The sequence below is a fragment of the Hyperolius riggenbachi genome, chromosome 7 (genome assembly GCF_040937935.1).
Source record: "Hyperolius riggenbachi isolate aHypRig1 chromosome 7, aHypRig1.pri, whole genome shotgun sequence".
NCBI lineage: Eukaryota > Metazoa > Chordata > Amphibia > Anura > Hyperoliidae > Hyperolius > Hyperolius riggenbachi.
In genome coordinates, this window is record NC_090652.1 from 231,811,259 (window position 1) to 231,832,731 (window position 21,473).

General features: G+C 42.9%; 1 protein-coding gene across 3 annotated transcripts in view; it reads right to left on the reverse strand.

The window, feature by feature from the left end:
• Positions 1 to 21,473, reverse strand: part of SPAG16 (sperm associated antigen 16) — a 1,402,284-nt gene that overhangs the window by 1,259,627 nt on the left and 121,184 nt on the right. For all 3 annotated transcript variants that reach the window (XM_068245386.1, XM_068245387.1, XM_068245389.1), the window contains exons 8-9: positions 20,445 to 20,514; positions 5,748 to 5,890 (exon numbers count right to left, since the gene is read on the reverse strand). In XM_068245386.1, the coding sequence (XP_068101487.1) occupies positions 5,748 to 5,890; positions 20,445 to 20,514 (213 nt within the window). The remainder of the gene's footprint in view (positions 1 to 5,747; positions 5,891 to 20,444; positions 20,515 to 21,473) is intronic.

The following is a 21,473-nucleotide window of genomic DNA, read 5'->3' on the forward strand; positions in this document are numbered from 1 at the left end:
GCGCTACTGCGCATATCAAACACTGACAGCCGTTGGGATAGGACGCAGGGTGGACTGGCCGGCCGAGCGGGCGGATGTGCGCACGTGGCCGGTGCGTGCGTGCGCGGCGGGCAGGCACGCGGTGGTTGGGTGCGCGCACCCTGACTGACGGCAGTGGCGGTGTAAAGAGACCTAGAGCCCGTTTTTAAATGGGCTTAGGTCACCTAGTGATAACTATAAATGCTCTAGCCTCCAAAGATCAGTAATGTAGCCTGTGTCTGACTTTGTGTTTGATGGCTTTACATAAAAGACAGATAATAATGTCTAAAGCCGCGTTCACACTTTTTGTTTGAGTATTTGTTTTTACTTTTATGTTTGTGATACATACTAAACTCACTTCTATGCTTCACAAAGGTAACACAACGTAAAGATAGCAAGTACTCATCTTTCTTTTCTACCCATATGAAAAAAAAAACACTTTACATATGAACCCATCTATTGATTTTGATGCACTGTCAGATCCATTATGTGTTCACATGGGAAAATGCAGAAAAACACGACCTAAATAGTAAATAGGGTCTTGAATTCACACGGTGTTCTTAAAACACACAAGCCCTATACAGGATCTTCTCAAAAAATTAGCATATTGTGATAAAGTTCATTATTTTCTGTAATGTACTGATAAACATTAGACTTTCATATATTTTAGATTCAAATACACACAACTGAAGTAGTTCAAGCCTTTTATTGTTTTAATATTGATGATTTTGGCATACAGCTCATGAAAACCCAAATTTCCTATCTCAAAAAATTAGCATATTTCAACCGACCAATAAAAGAAAAGTGTTTTTAAAACAAAAAAAGTCAACCTTCAAATAATTATGTTTAGTTATGCACTCAATACTTGTTCGGGAATCATTTTGCATAAATGACTGCTTCAATGCAGCGTGGCATGGAGGCAATCAGCCTGTGGCACTGCTAAGGTGTTATGGAGGCCCAGGATGCTTCGATAGCGGCCTTAAGCTCATCCAGAATGTTAGGTCTTGCGTCTCTCAACTTTCTCTTCACAATATCCCACAGATTCTCTACGAGGTTCAGGTCAGGAGAGTTGGCAGGCCAATTGAGCACAGTAATACCATGGTCAGTAAACCATTTACCAGTGGTTTTGGCACTGTGAGCAGGTGCCAGGTCATGCTGAAAAATGAAATCTTCCTCTCCATAAAGCTTTTCAGCAGATGGAAGCATGAAGTGCTCCAAAATCTCCCGATAGCTAGCTGCATTGACCCTGCCCTTGATAAAACACAGTGGACCAACACTAGCAGCTGACATGGCACCCCAGACCATCACTGACTGTGGGTACTTGACACTGGACTTCAGGCATTTTGGCATTTCCCTCTCCCCAGTCTTCCTCCAGACTCTGGCACCTTGATTTCCGAATGACATGTAAAAGTTGCTTTCATTTTGTTTGGACCACTGTGCAACAGTCCAGTGCTGCTTCTCTGTAGCTTAGGTCAGGCGCTTCTGCCGCTGTTTCTGGGTCAAAAGTGGGTTCATGCTTCCATCTGCTGAAAAGTTTTATGGAGATGAAGATTTCACTTTTCAGCACGACATGGCACCTGCTTACAATGCCAAAACCACTGGTAAATGGTTTACTGACCATGGTATTGCTGTGCTCAAATGGCCTGCCAACTCTCCTGACCTGAACCCCGTAGAGAATCTGTGGGATATTGTGAAGAGAAAGTTGAGAGACACAAGACCCAACGCTCTGAATGAGCTTAAGGCCGCTATCGAAGCATCCTGGGCCTCCATAACACCTGAGCAGTGCCACAGGCTGATTGCCTCCATGCCACGCCGCATTGAAGCTGTTATTTCTGCAAAATGATTCCCGAACAAGTATTGAGTGCATAACTGAACATAATTATTTGAAGGTTGACTTTTTTTGTTTTAAAAACACTTTTCTTTTATTGGTCGGATGAAATATGCTAATTTTTTGAGATAGGAAATTTGGGTTTTCATGAGCTGTATGCCAAAATCATCAATATTAAAACAATAAAAGGCTTGAACTACTTCAGTTGTGTGTATTTGAATCTAAAATATATGAAAGTCTAATGTTTATCAGTACACTACAAAAAATAATGAACTTTATCACAATATGCTAATTTTTTGAGAAGATCCTGTATATGTTAGCTGGTAAAAAGGGCGCCCTAGGCGGCCTGGAAAAAAGGGTGCTGCTAATCGAGGCAATGATAAAAGCCATTATTAGCACCACTCAACAGAAAAATGGGTGGGTGGAGGCTACGTGCCAACTATTTATTGCTGCATTTTGCACAGCCCAAATTTCCGCTGGTTGCCGCTAATCACGGCTTTGCGGGAAGGGGGGGGATTAGGAGTTAGGCAATGAGGTTAAGGGTTAAGCACCACCAGGGGAGAGGTTATTGGTTAGACACCATGGGAGTTAAGGGTTAGGCACCACAGGGATTAAGGGTTAGGCATGAGTAGAGGGAGGATTAAGGTTTAGGCATCAGTAGAGGAAGGGTTAAAGGTTAAGCATTGGTATAGGTAGGGTTAAGGTTTAGGCATCAGTAGCGGAAGGGTTAAGGGTTAGGCATCGGTAAAGGGAGGGTTAAGGATTAGGCATTGGTAGATGAAGGGTTTAAGGGTTAGGCATCGGTAGAGGGAAGGTTAAGAGTTAGGCATTGGTAGCATGAGATTTAAGGGTTAAGCATCGATAGGGGAAGGCTTAAAGGTTAGGTATCGGTTGAGGGAGGGTTGAGTATTATGCATCGGTAGAGGGAGGTTTCTGTGTGAGAATAGAGTTATGTTAGGTCATGGTAAAATATTGGTAAATACTACCGATACTTTACTATGGTAAGTCAGTAGTAGAATTTTGGTAATTTTACTGATATTCTAATGGCACCTTTATTTCATGTACGTCTCAGTGGATGGTTGTGTCATTAATTACTGAAAATGAGGAAACCCCTCAGACTAAGTAAGCAATAATTATTAGTATTTTACTTCAGTTCTGAAAAGAAGACTTACAGAGAAGACTTTTTTTTATTGCTTGTTTTTACATTGGAGTTTCTCCATGATTCTTCATGCTGCTACTGGGAACAAAAGCTGTAGAAAGTTTCCTTTAAGGGCTGGAATCCACTAGAGCGATTTTTTGAGCGTTTGGGGAGCGTGATCAATCGCTAGTGATTTCCCTAAACTCTCTGCTAATGTTAATTGCTGGTGCAAATTCCACTGAAGCGATTGCGATTAGCAAAATCGCAAATGCAGGACATGCAGCATTTTGTTAGCGTTTGCGCTTCAATGTAAAGTATATAATCGCTGGCGTAATCGCTCATCAAAACCTGCACGGAGCGATTTTGCTAGCGTTTTGAAGTTACTGCACACTGTAACAAAATTAAAATTCATTGAAAGGACCAATCAGACTTTAAAACGCTAATCGCTAATCGCTACACAACCGCTGGCAAAATTATACACTTTTTAAAATCGCTCCCTAAAACGCTCATGAAATCACTTACAAACTGCTCATACAAAACGCTGGCGATTGCGATTAGCGATTGCGTTTTGCAGTGGGTTCCAGGCCTAAGGGCTGGTTCACACAAGCTCCTGTGCAGCAGTAAACATGACGTTTCAGCGGGCAGCGAAAACGAGCAACTATTTTGCGTCGTATGCATAAACAATGGGGTAGATCCCCATGACTGATCTTGGATGTACATATAGCCTCCAAGGTGGTTGCAATCGAGCAATTCCATGCACTCCCGAGGGAGGGGAGGTAAAAACATGACGGGACAACAAACTGCTGGGAACCGATTTTTTGCTTGGTAGCAGAAAAGTTTTTGCTTCGGCTAAACGAGCCGCTACAAACGCCAGCCACCCGTGTGAACCAAGCTTACAAGGCAAACTCAACATCTAAAATGTGACAGAAGTTCTGTCCCATCCCCATTTTATATGACTACAGAAAGATAAAATTCCATTCAACAACTAGGAGAAGGTTTTGTATGTTGAAGCAGTCAAACAGACATGACTATGACACTGTAGTGGGTGTGATATCAATAACAGACCATTTGTCAAGAGAAATGTCATCTTGTGCACAGCAGAGTAAAATAAACAGACTGCCTATGGAGAAAAGCTGTCATCTCAGCTGCTGGTCACACACTGTCCTCACAGATGAAATCAAAATCAATATCAATCGAAAATGCTGGCCTGGACTATTAACATAGAGCACGGAAAAGTCTGAAGTATCACATTTCCAATTACTGCAATTAAGTCAATTAAGAGACTTCTGGCAACCGGCAACAATCTGTTATTATGCACAATATGGGAAAACATTTTCCTTCCTTGCTAAATTGATACATCTGATTTCAGCAGAAATCTGTTCAAAAATTAATTAAGCAACAATTACTGTCAACTTTGTCATAGGTGGCAACCACTATGTTTTCTCCGAACAAGGCTCTCTTTTAGAGGCCGGGTGCACACATGAAACATGAAAAGCTGTGTTTTATGTCATGTGCATATTTTTTTGTGTGCGTTTTTGTGTTTTACTGCATTTTTGGTGCGTTTGCATTAGCTTTTTTTACCGCATATGCGTTTTTCAAGCGTTTTGCGTGTGTTTTAATGCGTTTGCGGTTCGCATATACAAAACGCATTAAAACACATTTTTCATGCGTTTTACAATTGTGTTTTATGCAAATTAATAGGAAGACAACAGGAAGCAGAAATATGTCACAAAACAATTGTTTTTACAAAAACGCATATAAAAACGCATGAAAAACACATACCATTTCCATCGACTATCTATATGTGCATTTTTAATGCGTTTTTGCAGATTATGCAACAAAACCAGCATTTTTGAAAACGCGCGAATATAAAACACATACGCATTTTTTATATGCGTTTTTTCCTGCGGCCCATAGACCTCCATTAGCGGAAGTGTTTTCACAACGCCAGCGTTTCTGCTAAGTGTGCACCTAGCCTGAGGGTATTAATAGCACCCAAGCAGCAGTGGTGTAACTACAGTGGTGTAGCAGCCCCCAACACTGCGTGGGGCAAGCAGGGAAGAGGAGACTGCTTACCTCGTACACCCTGTACACCACTAAGAATGGCAACTTCATGGCCTTGTGCTTGTGACACTTAAAGTGTACCTAAACCAATGACATTTACTTACCTGGGGCTTCTATCAGCCCCCCGCAGCCGTTCTGTGCCCGCGCTGGTCCCCCAGGATCCTCCGTTCTCCCGCTGGGGTAAGTTTCGCTCTTCTCCATGCCTGCACGGCCCTCGCCACACGTAGTTTAGCACGCATACTCGTCCGTAATATGCGCAGGACTCTATTGCGGACGGGAATGTGAGCTAAACTACGCAGGACTCTATTGTGGACAGGAATGTGAGCTAAACTACGCGTAGCGAGGGCTGCGCAGGCGCAGTTGCCTGCCAACTCCCAGTGGGTGAAGAACGAAACTTAGCTGCAGCGGGAGAACGGAGGATCCTAGAGGACTGGCGCGGACACAGGAGGGCTGTGGGGGGCTGATCAAAGCCCCAGGTTAATAAATGGCATTGGTTTAAGTTCATTAGTTAGTCCATCTGAACAACAACAACAATTTCCCTTTAGTAAAATGCAGCAGTACCATATAACAGCATCATATGCAACAACCAGACAGACCTTCTCACTCAGCTCTAAAGCGAACCAATTATTCTAGTAACCGCCAAAAGGCACATGTGAAAAAATATCACAGCGCCCATGATATTCTTTTTGTAGTTCCTACCTTTGGATGTCTTTTTCCTTCAAGTTTATTTGGGTCCTTCTCTGGATCATACACAGCAACTCCTTCCTGTAGGAGTTCTTTCTCTCGAGCCTCTCGAATAGCTTTTTGGGTTGGGCCAACTTCTTTTTTGTGTTTTGTTTCTTCTGGAAAATTAAGCCACAAAAATGAAGGTAAGAAATAAGGTAAACCTGGAAAGCTGCAGACCTGATATTAAATCCAAGAGTTACAACAATCTTAAAAGAGGTGAGGGGCATATGGAGGCTGTCATGCTTATTTCCTTTTAAATAGTCTTGTTGGTCTTTCTGGCAAGAGTCCCCTCTGCCCAAAGTCTGTGCGCACAGCACAACTGCCACTCTAAGCCGCTGTCCACGGTACAACCTTCAGTTAGTATATAGGATTCCTGGCAGATCAGCTGTTGGATGAGTAGCTGCTTCTTGCTAAGGCTGAGTTCACACATAAAGAGGTGTCCAGTCCTGTGCTGTCAATTTTTGACAGTTGGCATCAGTGTTGAATGAGTTTTCAATCGCTTGGTTCACACATAAAAGGTGTACATTTCTGGTCTAGTCCTGTCAGTTTTGTGTCAGCTTTCTATGGGTGTGTTAACACATAATAGGTGTACAGCTCCAATCCTGACAGGTAAAACTGATACAAAACTGAAAGGACAGGATTGGACTATAAATGTACATATAAATGTGTGAACCAAGCTTAGCTGTGTAGATTGAGGTCTGTCTTCCCACTTGTAGCCAGATCACATGCATCCAGCGGGAGAGAAGCGAGAGCTCCAAGGGTCAATGTGGTACGGCTGTCGCCCGGGGCAGATACATTTCCCCCATAGGCAATATGGGGGAACGCATTTGCCAGCCTGGGATTATCGTGGACTGCCCTGCGGTCCACTTACCACAACGGATTTTACAGATCCGTTGCAGAGTGACAAGCAGGAACAGTGTGAAAACAGGAGCTATTCAATGACCGTTCTCAGCTCAAGTGGAAACACAGGCCAAGGCCTGGAACCCACTGCAAAACGCTATCGCTAATCGCAAGCGCTAGCATTTTGTATGAGCAGTTTGTCAGCGGTTTCATGAGCGTTTTAGGATTTTACAAAGTGTATCAATTTGCCAGCGATTGTGTAGCGATTAGCGATTAGCATTTTAAAGTCTAATTGGTCCTTTCAATTAATTTTTATTTTGTTACAGTGTGTTGTAAGGTTAAAACGCTAGCAAAATCGCTCCATGCAGGTTTTAATGAGTGATTAAGCCAGCGTTTATATACTTTACATTGAAGCGCTAACGCTCCCAAAATGCTGCATGTCCTGCACTTGCGATTTGAGGAATCGCAAACGCTCCAGTGGAAGTTGCCCCATCCATTTACATTAGCTGAGCGTTTTAGCAAAACGCTAGTGTTTTGAATCACTCCACAAATGCTCACAAAACCGCTCTTGTGGGTTCCAGCCCTAACGGTGGCCACACACTATACAATTTTTTAAATACCTGTTTAATTCAAGAATAGCAATCCATGTTTCTAGCTGATTGTAACATTTCAAAAATCTGACCAAAGTTCCACACGCCTATGTTCAATTTTTCCTCAATTAGGATAAAAATGATTGGAAACTTTGAGAAAATTGCTTGGGTTTATATATTAATAAATTGACAATCTACCCTACACTATTCAATTTTCCTAAAAATTCATCAGAAAAATCCACCATTCCCAATTGACTTTTATAGAATAACAACGGGAAATCCGATTGGATTTCTTGCTCAAATAAAAAAAAAAAAGCTTTATTTTTTTATCGATTTGCTGTAAAATCGGATCATTTTATTGTAACGTGTGTGACCACCTTCACTGTCAACTGGCCTCTGTGTGTCCTGGCTGTGCATTACAACTGTCTTTTAGTTATATAGCTGCTTCACTGGATAATCGCAGTGCACGTCTAACGCACAATGCTACTTCTTGCAGGTTGCACTGCAATCGTATCGAACCTGCACAGTATGAAAGGAGACAGTATCATCAAGAAAGTACTAGCAACAGCTACCAATACTATAAGTAATTTTTTTATGTTTTAATGCACGTAAACATGTATAAGTGCAGCACGCTGTTTTTCGCAATTCAGTTTGACTAAAAAGTGTCTTTTCATTTCAATTTCCAACCGGCTATTAACTTCAAAACGGACTGTAAGCATAAATTGCACTAGTGTTTTCTGTGGCATTTGTACTCTGTTTTAGTAGAGAGAGCCCAGGGCCCATATGCAATTCACTTTTTCTCCTGAGTTTTCTCCTAGGTGATATTTTCAAATGTATCAATAAAATGCCTTTTATACCACCAGCAAGCAAGAAAATACTCAAAATAATTTTGATAGTTCTTTTTCACCAACCTTTAGGTACTTTTTCCTTTGTAAAATACATCTAAGTTATTTTAAGGAGAATATGAAAATTATCTCCTAGGAGATAACTCAGGAGAAAAAGTTAATTGCAGTGCTGACGATTGCTCATATATGAGCAATCGCCAGCACACAGCAAGAGGTCTTGTTAGTTATTTTCCACACTTGTGGCTGGATAGTGTAATGGTTTAGGGCTCCGCCTCTGACACAGGAAACCAGGGTTCAAATCTCAGCTCTGCCTGTTCAGTAAGCCAGCACCTATTCAGTAGGAGACCAGTCTCCCTAACACTGCTACTGCCCATAGAGCATGTCCTAGTGGCTGCAGCTCTGGCGCTTTGAGTCCGCCAGGAGAAAAGCGCGATATAAATGTTCTGTGTTTGTTTGTCCAATCTGAGTGACTTATAGAAGCATGGAACCTGCCAGTCTGTGTTATAAATGTGCAATTTGAAGAACTAAAAACTGCTTAGTTTTCATCAAAGGTAGAATTTCAGTTTAAAAAGTTTCTTCAAATGTATATACTGTATAGAGAAATGTGCTTGAACTCGAGTTTACCAACATAATTATCACAATCTGTTACTTGTGGCAGTTGTGTCCTGTACTGCCATAATATTCAAGTGCATTACCAAGAATAACCATCAGTAAGACATCTGTCCATCTGTGATGAATCCACCATCTCCTCCACTGTTCAGAAAGTGGATGGGTTCCTAGAAATATACTAAAACATATGATTTTCTCCAGCAATCTAAAGATGGCAATAATTCACCACTTCATTCCTTAGCTGTCGGAAATGATGCTCAAAAGATAGCAACACTCTCTTTCATTGGGCCATGTGTGTACAGAGAGAGCTCTGTCAAGTTTTCTCATTGTACTAAGGCATATCTGATGCATAAGAGAAACCCCATCCATACCACAGCTAAGCACCCATCACTGCTACAGACCATGACAAACTGTAAAGGCATACTAAAGCACCATCTACTTGAGGCCGATTTATGAACAGGCAAGGCAAGGCTTCCATGCTTGTACTTTTACACATCTTGAAAGAATTAGGAGATGAACAGCTTGATATGTTTAATCAACACCAGCTATAGCAGATTTTATGTCAAATCAATTGCACTGTGTGATCCTTTGCTCGCAACTGTTTGTGCAGACAAAATTGTATCTGGCAAATAGGAATAACTCTAATAAAGCAATAGAAAGCCTGGGGCATTTAAGAATGAAATTTTATTTGTGAAGCTTGTTGCAGTCTCTGTATGAAAAATTACTGTGTTCAGTAAAGAAAAAAAAAAGATAAATCGCTGCCTGGGTAAACTTGGTTTGGTACAGCAGGGGTTTGGAATAGGAGTAGTAATACTGAACAAGAGAGAATAGCTGAAAAAAAGAATCATAAACAGAGGCAAAATATAATTTATATTGTTGGTCAAAACTGCATAGGAAATGAGAGGACCACTTGCATATCTGATCCCAAGAGACCATGCGTCTCAACCTTTTTCATCAATTTCTTTTTTCATTTTTATTATGGTTATATTTCTAGAGATGATCAAACAATTTAAAGTACCCCAGAACTGAGGATCAAAAGATGATCAAATAATTTAAAGCACCCCAGAACCGAGCACCAAAAAATGACTTAAGCCCATGATAGGCTAGATTATCTTTGTAGAAGCATTCTGATGCTGCTTGTTGTCCTCAGGTCACCACCGTTTACAGTTCATGGTGGTCTTCATATTCAACTGAATCCTCCAGTTGAATATGAAAACTAGGAAGCCCCCCCCCCCCCCCCCCTAGTGATGGCGCGTGAACTGGAAATGCACAAGTGCAAGTTCCAAACTGTCCAAGCACAGAGAAAGCAAGCGCTCACTCACCAGCACTTTTGTTCACTGCACAGGTGCAGTTCAAAGCTTGTACCTGCACACATTACAATAACTCTATGCCACCCAGAGGACAATGAGCAGTGTCAGGACACTTCTACAATGGTAACCTAGATCACCATGTGCATCATTTAATAGATCTTACCCTGTTTTGAGGGTACTTACTCATCTGATGTGCCAGAAGTTTACCTGATCAACTCCTTGTTCAAAGTATAAAATGTGCTGATGTTTTGAAGATTTCCTGCTACTATAGCCTTTGATAATTGTGTCTCATGTCAAAAAAGTCTTGTAGTTTCCTATCAGGCACCAGATGTTTTCATAGCTGGCATCTGCCTTTCATTACATGGTTCTGAGGTTGGGGAGGCTGGGGAGATGCCAAAAGCACAGAAGAGCTTCAAAATCTGTTTTTTAACTTTCTTAAAGCAATTATTATTACAAGCTTATCCATGAGTTCTAGTACAAACAAGTAGCAGTTCTCCCCTCCCCAGGTCATTGTCACTCGCTTTGATTGTGAAAATCAGGCAATTTCTGGGTTTTTAAGCTGGTTAGCACAGCCAGGAAGATGTCAATTTGCAGTTCTAGGATAGTCTGTACTGCTTCAGGGGGTGTGGAGGGCTTATCATGGTAAGTTTTGACCCCATCAGGTTTTCAGATGCTTGAAGCCATCTGAAGGAGTAATGCCCCAGGATTGCAGTTAGACTTGAGGCCCTGTCTGTCACTTGTATTATCACTTACCATAGGATTAACAATTATGGTTGCAGCCTGTAAGTCGCAACTGGGATGTCCACCATGCTGTGGCTTTACCAATGTAATGGCTGATATATATCCAACACAGTCAATTACAAAGTGAAGAAAACTGATCTGCTACATTTCATCTCAAGGGGCACAAAACAACTACAATAACACTGCTATGGCATATCCTGTTTTTTACTTTTTTTATGAAAATAGAATCCCCACTTTAACATGCTTCCATCTGGAAGACTGTAATGATGTTGTTTGTTTGTTTGTTGTATACTTCTTAAATAGAGTAAAACATATGTTCTGATTTTCTCCCTATGGATTCCAATGCACTGCTGTCAGTGTTCCAGATGGTTAATGTTTGCTTGCTTGTAAATTGACCAAATCCCTAAGCACCTGTTTTTCCCTTATATATATACTGTATATATGTATGTACCGTATTTTTCGGACCATAAGAAGCTCCGGACCATAAGACGCACCAAAACCAGGAAAAAAAAAAAAAAGTAGTAATCCTGGGGCATCCATGGTACAGGGGCATCTTGTGGATATTCTCCCCTCCCCAATTTATGTGTCCCCTTTGTACCTATAGTGTCTCTCTTGTGACCTCCACTGTCCCCGTGTGGTCCTCTGTCCCCCTGTGTCTTCATCAATGCTCCTTGTGTTCTCCTAAATGCCCCTCATGTCCTCTTAGGTGTCCCCTGTGTCCTCCAACGTGCCCCCGGGTCCTCCAAAGTGCACCCCTGGGTCCTCCAAAGTGCCCCTTCCTCAAAAATGCCCTCTGTGTTCTCTTAAGCGCACCCTGTACTTGTCTGTCCCCCTGTGACAACCTGTCTGTCTAAAGCCTGTGTGTGGCTTGCAGGATGGTAATGCACAGTGGCCGTGTCCCCCGAGGCTGCCCCGACCCTCTATACAGTGTTTCCGCCCCCCGTCCTCCTCTGCCTCATCCCCTCCGACTCTTTTCCCTGGCTCTCTAATGTGGGGATATGTGGGGAGTGTGAAGGCTGCTGCGGCTTACAGATGGATTACAGCGCTGAACATCGGTAAATCCTCTGCGTTAACAGCCGCTGGGTGGTCCGTGCACGTTCCTGAAGCCTCTCTGCCTTCACTTCCGCTTACATCACCAATGCGGAAGTGAAGGCAGAGAGGCTTTTGTAGCATCTCTGACTTTTCTGAGCAGCTGTCATGTTTCATGAGATGCTAAAATTCCAGGATAGTATAAATATTATTAAATACCCCCCAAATGACCCCATTTTGGAAAGAAAACATCCCAAAGTATTCACTGAGAGGCATGGTGAGTTCATTGAAGATTTTATTTTTTTGTCACAAGTTAGCGGAAAATGACACTTTGAGACAAAAAAAAAAAGTTTCCATTTTTGCTAACTTGTGACAAAAAAAATGAAATCTGCCACGGACTCACCATGCCCCTCACTGAATACTTTGGGGTGTCTACTTTCTCAGGAGAAGTAGTAGAATGTGTTTTGGGGTGTATTTTTACACATACCCATGCTGGGTGGGAGAAATATCTCTGTAAATGACAATTTTTTATTTTTTTACACACAATTGTCCATTTACAGAGATATTTCTCCCACCCAGCATGGGTATGTGTAAAAATACACCACAAAACACATTATACTACTTCTCCTGAGTACAGTGATACAACATGTGTGACACTTTTTTGCAGCCTAGGTGCGCTAAGGGGCCCTAAGTCCTAGGAGTACCTTTAGGATTTCACAGGTCATTTTGAGGCATTTGGTTTCCAGATTACTCCTCACGGTTTAGGGCCAGGGCAGTTTAGGAACCCCACAAGTGACCCAATTTTAGAAAGAAGACACCCCAAGGTATTCCATTAGGAGTATGGTGCGTTCATAGAAGATTTTATTTTTTGTCACAAGTTAGCGGAAATTGATTTGATGTTTATTGGGGTTTTTTTTTCACAAAGTGTCATTTTGTCATTTTCCACTAATTTGTGACAAAAAATAAAATTTTCTATGAACTCATCATACACCTAACGGAATACCTTGGGGTGTCTTCTTTCCAGAATGGGGTCACTTGTGGGGTTCCTATACTGCCCTGGCATTTTAGGGGCCCAAAACCGTGAGGAGTAGTCTGGAAACCAAATGCCTGAAAATGACTGTTCAGGGGTATAAGCATCTGCAAATTTTGATGACAGGTGGTCTATGAGGGGCCGAATTTTGTGGAACCGGTTATAAGCAGGGTGGCCTATTAGATGACAGGTTGTATCGGCACTGAAGTGCAGGAAGCACAGGATGTTCTCAAATTGTGACCTGGACATGGCAGCAGAGAACATGGGTATGTGATGTACAGGGGGTGACGGGGTAATTGATAGGTGATCAGGGTGTGATTAGAGGGGAGAATAGATTCAAGTAATGCACTGGCGAGGTGATCAGGGGGGGACTGAGGGCGATCTGAGGGTGTGGGCGGGTGATTGGGTGCCCTCAAGAGGCAGATTAAGGTCTGATCTGATCTGATCTGACATGCACAGCTGCAACCTGCCCTGGTGGTCCCTCGATCACTGGGACCACCAGGGCAGGAGGCAGCCTGTATAATACGCTTTGTATACATTACAAAGCGTATTATACTGTAACTATGTGGCAGATCGGGGGTTAACAACCCGCCGGCACTGCTAACTGGCTGGCGGATTGACGTCACGGGTGGGCAGAGCCTAATGCTGGAGGATGCACGCGCAATTTGTCCCTCTCTGGAGAAATAGATTAAGGTATGCATGACTGTGTTTCCTTTCCTTAAAATATAAGAACCGAAATTGCCTTCAGCTTGAAACTCAGGTTCCAGAGAATAGAGTGTCTCCTTGCATGCTGACTGGCATAGACAGAGTAGGAACCAGAACCAGTTCTAAAAACGAAATCATGAGGGGTGAACTGGCAGAGTACAACAGTTACTGCAGTCTTTTTTTGGAAACTAAAACCCTCCATTTAACAGCTCTCAGTTGCTCTTCTCGTATTGCTGTCATTATTCTAACCTGTTGTGAATGTATCTATGTTGAGTGCAAAAGGTTAACTGCTTCCAGACCCCGCTTATTGGAATCTACACCCTGTTTGGAACCTGTTATCTCTGCCTGGACATAGATTTCAATCCCCCCTGCTGCAAGCTCCTGCTGCATTCCCCTCCAGAGCTCTCTGAGCCGGTCAGGAGCCGATTTTCATTGGGTCCTGACCCTGTGATCACTGTAAGCCAATCACATTGACTCACATTGATGACAGGGTCAGGAGTCAATTAAGTTGGCTCCTGACCGGCTCAGGAAGCTCTGTCATCATAGGGAGGGCAGAGCAAGGGGGCTACAGCGACTGGACATCGGCATGAATGGCGGAAGCAGCGGGTCAGTGTGGCGTGGCGTCGGTAAGTGTGATTTTTTTTTAAAACAGCAGTCTCTGGTCCTTAAGGGGCTAGAGACTGCTGTTAGGGAAGAGGTTAACGTGACTGTTTGCAATCTGGCGTGGACTTGGTGACGTTGTATACTGTCAAATCACTTTATAGTAAAGTCCAAGGGACCGGAAAAAGTATGATAGTTTACTGTATCAGAAGTTTTCTACATCAGAAATTGTCATACTCAAGCTCATTAAAGGAACCCAGAGCCAAGCTGTAATAAAAGTTTTATACATACCTGGGGCTTCTTCCAGCCCCATGCGCACGGATCACTCCCACGCCGTGGTCCTCTGTCTTCTCCAGCTCCGCTACCGGGTCCCGTAAGATCTGCTAGTCGCAAAAAAATTGAGTAAGCACATGTACATAAGCATTCACAGCGTTTGCCATGAAGCTCAAAATTGAGCTCAGTTGCATCCTATTGTCCCTGATTATCTTTGAAGTTTACCAGAGACGATAAAAAATAAAAGTTTTGAACATACCTGGGGCTTTCTCCAGCTCCATATGCGCGGATCGCTCCCACGCCGCTGTCCTCAGCCTTCTGTAAGGCTGTCGGAGAGATATGTAGAGAGTGCACTTCTCTTGCGCAGACTGACCGCGACTGGCCGAAGTTACAGGACTCGGTACCGGCGATACTGAAGGCTAAGGACGCAGCGTGGGAGCGATCCATGCACATGGGGCTGGAGAAAGCCCCAGGTATGTATAAAACGTATTACAGCTCGGCTCTGCTACACTTTAAGTATACTATGGTATTGTATGTTACTTCAGACAATAATTGGGAGCCTTTTCGTCTTGTTAATGTTTCAGCAAACGAGCACACACAGTGTCTAAGCTAGAACAAAATGCACAGTGCTCAATATGCAGGGATTTCCATGCAATAAACATGCAACAGCTTGCACAGGAATCATAGGTCTCACCAGTTAATGCAGATATAGTACTGATAGTGTGCTGATTTCTGTGCAGCCTGGATGATACTGTAGCATTGCAGCCAGGCAAAAACAAGTCACAGATGACAGGCAGTTCCCGCAGTAATCAGGCAGCAGCTTCCACAAGAATGATAGTTTTGATGAACGGCCCGTCATGGTCTTCTTACACCCTTGACCTCAACCAGTACTCACAGCCGCACTGGCATACTAAAGGTAGGTACACAAGGTATACAAAATGTGTTGAAGGCAGACGTTCATGCCGCATTCAAGAATCCAGCCTGTGTAAAGGTTACCTCTGAGTTCATTTAAAGATCTGGAACACTGGATATTTAAAACAACAACAGCCCCCGAGCGCAATTTTCTCCTTCTTAACCCACCATTGTAACCTGCTATCTTGTGTGCCCTCCTACCCATAGCAACAGATGCATCACTGTGCAATATCAGAGCAATGCGTCTTTACATCCCTTGACTCCTTGACTACTGTCACCCAAGGGTTCAAATCTCCATCCATTTATGTGACAAGCATTGTGCATATATACGCACTTTAAAATGAGCCCGCGGTGAGATTAAATTGAGATAATGAGATAAAAATTGTATCTCTCCTTCTAAAAATGAATTTTTTTAGATATCCCACAATTTTATTTTATGTTTAAAAACATACAAAGTGTATTTCATGTTTTATTGTCTCTGCTCAATGACACAGTCTTTCAAGTGTCCCAGAGCTAAAATATAAGAACTATTGACCTTTTTATCTATCCTCTGCACTCAGAAGCTGTTCTCTGATTGGCAGCCGTTTTATGGCTGCAATCCCTCATTGCTGAGGGCTCTTTCACATCAGACAACGCGTGCAGGAGCTGTACTCCTTCATGCGTTGAATAGCCTGCGGCGTGTTGTCGGGATGTTGCGGTGGAACGCAATCAGCGGCGGTAGCTATTAATTCACCCGACGGGAAAACGCCGGCTCCCGACGATTAAAAGCTCCCGGGTGTGACGTACCGCAACGCATCGAAACGTAGCATCGGGTGTGAAAGGTAAAATGAAAGTCTATGGACTTTCATTTCACCTTGGTTGATGCAAATGTTCGACTTTGCGTTAAAACGCAGCAAATGGGCTCTAGTGTGAAAGAGCCATGAGGGTTATGCTATAGCTGAAGAGAAACTGTCACTTGCATACCTGAGTGTTGACTTTTAGGCAGAAAAAGAAAAAAAAAGGAGCACAGTCTAGTTATATGTATGGCACTGTACATACTGTGATATTCTGGGGGTTTTAACTCATTGGTAGAGTAGGTCAGCAGCATCAAGGGTCACAACATACCAGATAGTGAGTCTTCTTAGGGTAAAAAATAAAGTCACAATAGTGTCCAGAATTCAGTGATCGCACTGTAGGCACAGCACAAACTATACAACCTTCGGCAGCCACATTGGCACGTGAGGGACACCCTGCCATGAGCCTAATGGCAGTCTTGAGCCAATCACCTATCCATGCTTCTCCTGGATACTCGGTACTGGACCCCAACTCCCCTCCAGCACCTCACACAGCTTCTCTTTGCTTCAGTAGGCCTGGCAGCCTCCCTGCTCCCAGACTCTCAGGAGCCTCCTTGCTCCAACACAGCCCACTGCATACTGGGTGATGCAGCTTTTTAATGCAAAGAATACAGGTGAGTTAATTAACCCCCTTTCTGCCAGACTCAGGCCTGGACCTGGAGGAGTGGCATGTAAGACCCACCCTTCTCCCAATACACGCCAGTCCTGGATCCCATACTAATCTACAGGATAGCGTTGTTGCAAACATGCAACAACTAACACTATCCAGGACCTTTTCCTTTAAATCCATATCAGAAACGAGAAGACAACTGCTCTGATCATCCCAATACACATGTCTATCTCATCATGTCACATGTCATCTCGGGTACACTTTAAAGGGAAGGACTGCAATCTGTAATCAAATCAAATGAGTAAATCATGTATGTAACACATGATGAACCCCATCTTTAACAAAAGTAAATAACAGTGTCTGTAGCCATAAAACCTACTCACTGGATTTTAAGTCAGAAGTAAGCAATGTCATGTCTGAAACAAAACATTTTTTTTGTCGAATTGACCTGCATTATCTAAACGTCAGATTGCCTTTTCATGTTTGACAGAGAGAAAATGGATAGTCTGGTAAGCATGAAAAACAAGCAGGGCCTGTCAAAGTTTTGTTTTCCTCCAGTAGCCTTACAGGAAACACAGTTTACTGCGCATTAACAAGTAGGAATACCTACAGTAGGAACTCTGGCCTCATTATTCATCCGTGTGAGAAGGCAGAAGTCAGGCTGCATTGTGTCACAGGGCTGTGGCTACTATTCAGCAGCAATACTTTAATCATGGCTTATGTTAATGCGTGGCATAAAGGATGTTTAAACCGCATGAATCTGACAGTGCTGCCTTGTCTGATGCTTATTCTTGTATCAAAAGGTGTATTGATTCCTGGATATAAAGAGATGCACCTCCACTAAGCTCTCTGCAGGACGTGAAAGAACAAATATTATTGCTGGAGTCTAGACTAAATGTTCTCATGTCTATCACAGCTGATATGGGGGCAGCTTTCAGCTATCAGATCCTTGTTCGGAGAGACTTGCTTCTCTTTTTCCGCAGTTATACAAAGGTCGCTTCTTTCTGAATTCAATGCTTTTTGGTACGGTCGGATGATGATTATAGTTGCAAGTCTATATACTGTATGTGAGAGCATACTGTGAATATACTTACCAACAGGACAAATAATGTTGTGTGTTACTGCTCTTCTTATTATTCCAAACAATGAATGTATAACTTTTCTTATCAATGTATCACAGTACTAGCATAATATGTAAGCCAGGCAATAAACATTCATAAAGGATGATGAGTGGTGAATGTCAGGGCTGTAACTACAAATTGTGGAGGGCCTTAACAATTTTTGTGGGGCTCTCCTACATTTAGCCTCTGGGAGACACAGGGATGGATCAAGACCAACTTGCGCCTGGGGCAAGGTCAGGTTTTGGCGCCTAAAGGTCAGGTTTTGGCGCCTAAACTGCCATTCATTTTGCCGCCTTTTTAAGAATTCAACAAACTGCGCCTGGGGCAAGATACCCGCTTGCTCCCCCCCCAGATCCGTCCCTGGGGAGACAAGACACAGAACACACAGACAAGACACAGAACATTTATATCACACTTTTCTCCTGGTGAGCTCAAACCGCCAGAGCTGCAGGCAGCAGAAGTGTTCGGGAGTCTTGCCCAGGGACTTCCTGAAAAGGTGCTGGCTTACTGAACAGGAAGAGCCAAGATTTGAACCCAGGTCTCCTGTGTCAGAGACATGGTCCTTCACCAGTACACTATCCAGCCACAACTGAACCCTAGGGGTGCCTCATAGGAGACTGCAGGGCGTGCCAAGATACATAGCTATAACAACATATGTTTCCCAGTGCTGCTCTGCATGTTGCGGGCCGCCGGGGGAGTTCTGGGGTGTGGGAAGGAGAGAGGGTAAAAAATTGGGAGCCTATTACCCCGGTGACTAAATGGGCTGTTCCCCAAGTAGATAAACCTGTGTTCAATACTTTTCAGTGGAAATGTAGTGTACAAGATACAGAGGCGCCAAAAGAATAAAAGGTAATTAAATGAACTTAAAAAACCAACTGGTTAAACAGAGGAGGCAGCGGTGGTCTTACCCCCTCCAAACAGACACAGGCAAGGACTGCGATTCAGACAGTCAACAATTTATTCGGAACTCCAAAAAACAATGCAACGCGTTTCACGGGCCATACATCCCGCTTCCTCAGGCAAAATACAGTAGGAGTCACAGCATCTGTATTATATCAGCGAGCTCGGTACCTAAGGTGAGGGAAGGCTCTGGGTCCTAATGAGCCTTCTATCTCCTACTCCGGTGCTCTCTGTGAAGCGCTGGCTAAACTGTTTGAATCCCTCACCGTGGGGGACTTCGGAAGTCTTTGGGAGCCAAGTCCTCCCGAAGACAGGGATGCGCAAGTGCGTAAGAGAGGGCGCTCGCGCGACGGCAGCATGGAGTGACCCGTCTTCGGCTCCCAAAGACTTGTCAAAGTCACCTCCGCCTGGCAGAAGGAGCAGTATTTGACCAAATTAGTCAAATACTGCTCCTGGGGACAGCGCAGCACCGCGGGCACCGGGAGAGGGAAGGCTCATTATGACCCAGGGCCTTCCCTCTCTTTATGTAAGTACCTGACTTTTTTTGAACAGCGGTTCCCATTAACTTTAAGCTTGAAAAGAAATGCAATTTGTAAATAGTCAGTTTTAGGAATTCAGGACTGGCTGTAAACTGAAAAGAAAAGCTAATTTTTAACAACATAAAAATGTAGAGCTCACGTATAAGTCTATAGCACTTTTTTGGGGTAAAGCAAGCCTGAAGCGAAAATAAAATGATGAGGTAATGAATTGCATGTTTAGTACAGTTACGTAATAAAACATTAGTAGCAAAGAAAAGAGTCTCATATTGTTTTCCAGTACAGGAAGAGTTAAGAAACTTCTGTTGTTATCAATGCAAAGGAGCTTTGCTGAGCTCTTTAACCCAACTTAGGTCAAAGACAGTCCTGTTTCCTGAAGCGCTTATCTCAACCTGTCTGTTTCTTTGTTGTTTAAGGTTTTACTGCAGGAAGGTTCTAAGAGTCATTAGCTCTGCTCTGTTTTATAGTTTAAAATACACAGTGTGGTTTGTAAGCTGCAAATATGACAGTATGATCTAATGTTAAAAAAAAAAGCTATATAACCGAAAATAAAAATGAGAGACTCTTTTCCTTGCTACTACTGTTCTATTCATTATCCGTACAACACATACAATTCATTATTTGATTATTTTAGCTTTTTCACTTTAAAGAGAATCTGTACTCTAATATTCTTACAATAAAAAGCATACCATTCTATTCATTATTTTCTCCTGTGCCCCTCTGTGCTGTTTCTGCCACTCTCTGCTGCAATCCTGGCTTGTAATTAACAGTTTTAGGCAGTGTTTACAAACAAACTAACCAGCTTCTAATAGGCTCAGCTAAGCATAGAGTGTGAGTCATTCAGAGTATGCAGGGGGCCTGCAGAGGGTGTGTATCGCTTCTACCAATCACAAGCAGCCCTGCACATTCCACACAATCAAGCTTTAGCCCGACAAACAGGACAGAGGAAAGATACATTGATTTATTACAGAGACAGCGCAGTTAGGAAAGACTGCAGTAAGCCAGAGCAGATTAGAACAGGCATAGGAACTTATAGGATAGAAGAACTAAGGCTGAAAAATTTGTTACAGAGTCTCTTTAAGCCTTGCTTTAAGCCTCTATAATCAAGTTGATACTTTTTACATGGATTTGAAAAGGAGAGGCAGAGAAATCTACCTGATCAATGTCCTCACATACACACACTTACCTGTCTTCAGTGAAAGATCAATTTGATGACTTGACTCCAGATTTTTTAGAGTCGCTTGCAGACCAGTCACCTGGAACAAAACAATGAAATACATTTGAGGTTTTGAACAAAATCATAATTGAAAAGAAAAATGGCACAATTTCAAGCCAAACTCTCTTTGGAGATGTGAACCTGCAGGCCTCTGACAATAAGAACAAAAGGACAACACTGCCAGTTCTATATCGCTAGTGCAATTATGCTCATATTCTAATCTTGGCTCAAACTGATCTTCTCAGTATGTCCCTAATTTACTAAGATGAGAAGTTTCAAGAAATTACATTCACAGCAAGCCAACTGAATGGGAACTTGCCTTTAGGAGAAACGCACTACTGCACTGCTGAAAGACATGTCTAAGGAAATGCATCAGGATACAAGATATTCTGTTTTCGTAAAAAGGCATTTTCAACATAATTTTGTTTTAAAGAAAACCTCATTGGGAAATATGACTCAGAAGCCTGTGATTTATTGTGACTGTCAGAGTTTAAGTGAGTGCAAAAGACTTTTCTTGGAAACAACTTCTTATCTGAATGACTAATGCGACATCCATCATTTCTGTATACTCACACGCAGGTTTTCAAACCAGTCCTTTGGTTTGTGCCTGTGTAAAAGTTCCATCGGGTATTGCCGTTATTTGGATATTGTGATTCACGTAACGGCTTAGCGTCAGTCATTTGCATGCCGCTATTGTTTTGGCAGCCCCTTGCACACTGGCATTAGTAAACTGTGTCGTGTTATTCATTCATACCGCATGGTGCTGCGAGTACAATGCAAGTCTATGGAGCCTTGCAGAGTTAATGTGGAGCATAGGAAACATCCGATCTGGCGGTGTTAGCCGCAATGATATGCAAAGGCTGTGTTTAAAAACTTTATTGTGACGCGTTTCCCAGGGGAGCACCCCTGCTTTATCAAGCAAATTTTTTGCTTGATAAAGCAGGGGTGCTCCCCTGGGAAAGGCGTTGCAATAAAGTTTTTAACCTGCTGGGCGGTCTG